At 38.5% G+C, this 5,482-nt stretch overlaps 1 protein-coding gene across 1 annotated transcript; it reads right to left on the reverse strand.

Moving 5' to 3' along the window:
- Positions 1-910: 910 nt before the first annotated feature.
- LOC140071021 (4-galactosyl-N-acetylglucosaminide 3-alpha-L-fucosyltransferase FUT6-like) lies at positions 911-3,513 on the reverse strand. Its single transcript, XM_072118236.1, has one exon. The coding sequence runs from the start codon at positions 3,502-3,504 to the stop codon at positions 2,533-2,535; it is 972 nt and encodes a 323-aa protein (XP_071974337.1). The 5' UTR covers positions 3,505-3,513; the 3' UTR covers positions 911-2,532.
- Positions 3,514-5,482: the final 1,969 nt, after the last annotated feature.

Genomic DNA, 5,482 nt, shown 5'->3' on the forward strand with positions numbered 1-5,482 from the left:
GACGGAGCGGTCACTTCATCCAAGTTGGAACAGAAGCAATTTCACTAGTTAGCAGGAAATTATTCTAAACTCCCCTCCAGACAATTGCTCTGTCTTCCAGTATGTCTCCATATTATGTCTGTTCCAGGTTCAATTATAAAATAAATAGAGAGTGACAGATCGCCTTGAAATACTTCTTGGAAAGATTCTACATGATTAAGAAACCCAAAATGCATCCAATGCATCATTTTTAATACTAACCCGTCAACTTAAAGAAAATCTACTGTTTGATTTGATGCATTATGAACCAAAAATACCTTTAGAATGCTGTAGCTACAATCATACAGAAACATCTCTTGTTTAATCCCTGATCCGAGTGGATTTGCTCAAAAAACTATTATAAAATTATGACAATGAGACTCTGTTGCTTCTGTGCTGGAGCTTGGCACTTCTTCTCTCACATTAAGTATGCACTGCTCCAGAGAATGATATAATCACTGTTTGTGCCTGACAGGCAGAAGTAATCATTTGCTGCACCATTCCCCAGCTGCTGTGTATGAGTGATCCAGCTCAGGTTGATTAGTCTAGTCTGGACAGTTCAGGAAGCTCCGTGTGTAATGTGTTTATGTAAACAGCCAGCAGCACCCAGCTTTTCCAGGGTCCAGAATGTTATAATACTTTTTTTAAGCAAAACCACTCAACAGATTAAAGAAGATATGATCCTGCATCAGTGTAGCCATAGCATTCTCAAGGTATGTTTGGTTCATAATGCATCAAATCAAATGTTAGATTTCCTTTAAGTAACAAAATATCTCATAACAGAGCATTGGGAGAAATACAGACAATCTTACAATTATGTATAAGTTTATTGAGATAAACATTGACCAGAAAACAAAGGACACAAAAAGAAAATAAAAATGTGCAAAAAAAATGTGAGAGTCTGTCAACTAGTAACTGATGCAGAGAGTTGGAAGAGGAAATGGAAAGAGTTGGTTTTCCCTCTTATGAGTTAAATCTCACCTGTTAACTATAAAAAAATTCTCCTAAGTCATATGCAAATGAGCTGAAAATGGGTGACGAGTTCTTGACATAGGTCACACTGATTGGCTGAGATGATAGGACCGCTTTAGATGCCAGATCTTGTCCTCTACTGTACCTAGGAATACCATGACCAAATACTTTGTGGCTTGTGTTTCTATGAGCTACAGAACCAGGTATACAAGCAGTTATAGAAGGCAATATGAGATGCAGATCATAAATCAATTACTATCTACTCCTAAAATTCAATCCCCTAGATCATTTTAAACCTTTTACTTTACAGTTTTACTCAGTTTTATAGCAGATACTTCATGAACCCTGTGTGCTGACAATCTGGTTACATTATGAGGGTACAGGTTTATCTACACTTTCACTTAGCTTCTCAACATTCACTAGTATCTGACACATAGAAAGATAGATGAGACAGCTCAGAGATGAGAGATGATGAGATACATGAGATGAATATAACACACAATTACATTCTCAGCGCTGCTAGATCTCAGCCATAACATAAGGTGTCAGCTCTGCTGTCTCTCAGTCCCCTGGATTAAGACCTTATCTGCCTGTAGCTTGTTTGTTTTACTCTTATCACACTGTTGCTTGCCAACAGGAAGTCTGTGTGTGTGTGAGCTCGTCTTGGAATGCAAAGGCGAATGCTTGGGGCAGCGAGGAGCTCAGTGCAGTGTCAGACAGGAGAACAATTTGTCCTGTGCGACCCTAGACTTCTGATTTAGGGTCATATCCCGGGCCAACCAAAATTAAATATACTAGGACTGATAGAGACAGGTTGGAATTATTTCAGTGAAATGATAAATTTTTGTTAATTACAGTGAATTAAAGAATGTGTTATTTTGTTAACCTGAGTATATTTAAGAATCTTGTCTTCATGGGCATAACCCTTCAATCTGCCTGTATCTCTAGTTCTATAGTTCACAGAACCACAAGCCACAATTAACTCTCCGCCTTCAGCTACTAAACTTAAATCCTCTATGGAAAAAGATTGTTCTTCTTTGCTTGTCATGATTTGGAGGGGATTTTCTTTTTTATACTGTATGTAAATGTGCAAGATGTAACATATAAGAAGAAATTCTAGAAAGGATATTTCATACCTACCTGCAGGGCCTAGACGTTCAGTGGTGTAAAAGCTACTGACAGATTATATCTCAATGTAAACAATTTAATTTAGAGACCACAACCTGAAGTATTGATACACTGCTTTTTGTCACAATCATAGTTTCATAATATACTCTATATAAATGTATAAATTTAAAGAACTAGTAAACCAATCAGATCAGCTGGAGTGCAACACCATGCACTCCTAGAAGCCTGGTGATAGCAGAAACTCTAGCAAATACATAATTTGTTTATTTTTGTCTATTTTTATATATGTTCTAGGGAAAGTAGGATAGTGATTCAGCACAAGTAGTTCCATAGCCGTTTCTATCTAATCTGTTTATAAACGATCACAAAAATGTCTACACATGTATGATAATTATCTTTCTACCTCAGACAATACTAATCTTTAAACCATTTTTCAATGCTCGCGATGGTCCTATAAGGTGGAGCTTCTTTCAGGGCCTTACAGACTCTACAGTAGGACACTGTCCAAGGGTTGTCCTGAGGTGGCACATAATATTCTGATCTCCAGTTGAAGTATTGCTTGTACTTCTCTTCATCTTTGTCCAGACTCAGAAGATAAGAAGCCAATTCCTGGGGACTTGCAAAGTCATCAACATGAATGAAGGAGTCTCTGGGGATGAAGCGCTCATAGTTTTCACGTGGTGGTCCCATCACAACTGGAACACATCCAGAGTAAAGTGCATTGTCCCAGAGTTTTTCTGTTATATAATCTACATGTATAGAATTCTCAAACGCAAAGTAGAATTTGTAAGTGGAAAGTATTTCTGATTGCCTATTTCTAGGCAGATTACGACGTCCATATCCGTACATATCAATCTGTATATAGTTCTTTAGTTCTCCATAATACTTGACTCTTCTAGAATTTGGATTCCAATTACTTATTGCCCAAGCCGCTAGTCTAGTTTTTGTTGGGATGGCAAAATTCATTGTCCTATTGTGCTTTTCTATCCAACCATATGGAGCAAAGATGTCAGAGTCAACCCTGTAGGACATTGTGAGGTTGATAAGATTGTTCATAATTGCAAGGTTTGGACAATGACTTGGAGATTCATTATTAAACCAGACCCAGCGCTGGTTAGATGGTCTTGGTGTTTGAGGTAGTTGTTTCTTACTAGTGTACACATCTCTGTGGAAGAATACAACTGCATGTGCTGATGAATACAGGGTACGGTCTGCTGTATAGAAACAATCAGAACCATCAAATTGTTGAGGACATTGATTAAGAGGAAATCGTTGTCCAAAGGGAAAAGTCCAAACTAGGATAATTATTGGTTCTTTTGCTATAACCATTACATCATCTTGTGAATCAGCTTTGGTTGAAGCTGGAGCTTCTCTTCTGTAGATCATTGTGAAAAAAATGAATGAAAAAAGTATTTGGAAATTAATGAGAAAGAAGATCTTTACTGGATTGACTGATTTATCTGTCTTAGACATTTGAAGATAAAATGTGGTTTGAATTTTCAGGTAGTCCTTCAGTTCACAGTTCACTTACGTATTGTTTTACCTATGATGAAAACACAAAATGTATTTATTTTACTTTTAAAATGGAGAATTGGATGGAAAAAACATGTTCCTTGCAAGTGAGAAACCAGTTCTGTTTCATTGTGGCTGGCCTCCACAGCAGTAAAAGATGTTCTGGTTAGGAAAAACAAGAATATTAGAAGGCAACTTAAAAATGATCTGCCCGCCGCTATATCGGATACATGAGGAGGCTTAGAACTCCTGATGTTTCCAGTGAGCGGTTGTGCCAACAGGGAATTCCATGCCAGGCCATGCCTAAAGAATTGATGTGCAGAGTGTATTGGAAATTTTTTAACATTTCATCATACAAACAATTACATTTATTTGCTGAAACAGAAACACCCCTATAAAACAAAGTTTTACACAGTGTACATACTGATAAAAAATGTAACAATTGTTAAGGATTGGATTTTATTATTATTATTATTATTATTATTATTATTTTATCATTTTAAAAATAGATGTGTTCAGTGTTCCTACAACTAAAAAATGCATTTACTGCTCCACCCAAAAATCCATAAAAGGAATTCAAAAATTCGCTTCAATCAAAAAACGTATCTTGTCCAGGAAAAAAATCCACCATAAAGTAAATTTAAAAAAATAATTAAAAAAAGGTGGCTACTAAAAAGCACGAGGATGAAAATGATTTACAAATCACACAGATTGTAATTAGAGATGAGCGAACACTAAAATGCTCGGGTACTCGTTATTCGAGACGAACTTTTCCCGATGCTCGAGTGCTCGTCTCGAATAACGAACCCCATTGAAGTCAATGGGAGACTCGAGCATTTTTCAAGGGGACCAAGGCTCTGCACAGGGAAGCTTGGCCAAACACTTGGGAACCTCAGAAAAGGATGGAAACACCACGGAAATGGACAGGAAACAGCAGGGGCAGCATGCATGGATGCCTCTGAGGCTGCTTAATCGCACCATTATGCCAAAATTATGGGTAACAGCATGGCCATGACAGAGTGACAGAATGAAGCTAGATAGCATCTAAAACATCCAATAATTGACCCTGACACTATAGGGGACGGCATGCAGAGGCAGCGGCAGCAGGCTAGAGAGTGGCATGGCGACATACCCTAAATGGACTCAGGCTTCAAACCAATGGGTGGCAGAGAGGAACCAAAGGAGGTGAGCAAGAAGCGCTCAAATAATATCGGTACATGATAAAAGTTTGCCAGTATATTTTGTGGATTACACAGCAGGGTGGCGACAAAGTTAACATGGAAGCCATGAAAACAACCCAAAATTCTGCCTGACACAGCTCGTTTGATAAGGGGACCATGTATGGAGGCAGTGAACTAGTAGTAGATTAAAGGTGCTGCAGTTAAAACTATGTTAGTTGGATCTTGGCATGGAGCTGGCGCTCCGCTGCCAGGCGAGCTTTCGCCAATCCAAGCCCCTGTCTATAGGCTACTCCCCAAACAGCACTTCTAAGAACCTTTTGTATAAGATCAAGTGTAGTAGCGTTCTTATAAGTTTAGGATATGGCGGGTGAGGGGAATGTAAACAGCTGCGCAAGAAGCGCTGAAATAATATCCCTAAATGGTAAAAGTTTGCCAGTATATTTTGTGGATAACACAGCAGGGTGGCGACAAAGTTAACAACTTTGATGTGGAATCCATGAAAACAACCCAAATTTCTGCCTGACACACCTCGTTTGATAAAGGGACGATGTATGGAGGCAGCTATATGGACGACTTTTGGAGGTAGCAATGGAGACAACGTGTGGAGGCTGCTATGGAGACAATTTAATTTGGATAGTGCCTGTATGTGGCAGTCCCAAACATTTTTCAAA

This window comes from Engystomops pustulosus, chromosome 7 (genome assembly GCF_040894005.1).
Source record: "Engystomops pustulosus chromosome 7, aEngPut4.maternal, whole genome shotgun sequence".
Lineage (NCBI taxonomy): Eukaryota > Metazoa > Chordata > Amphibia > Anura > Leptodactylidae > Engystomops > Engystomops pustulosus.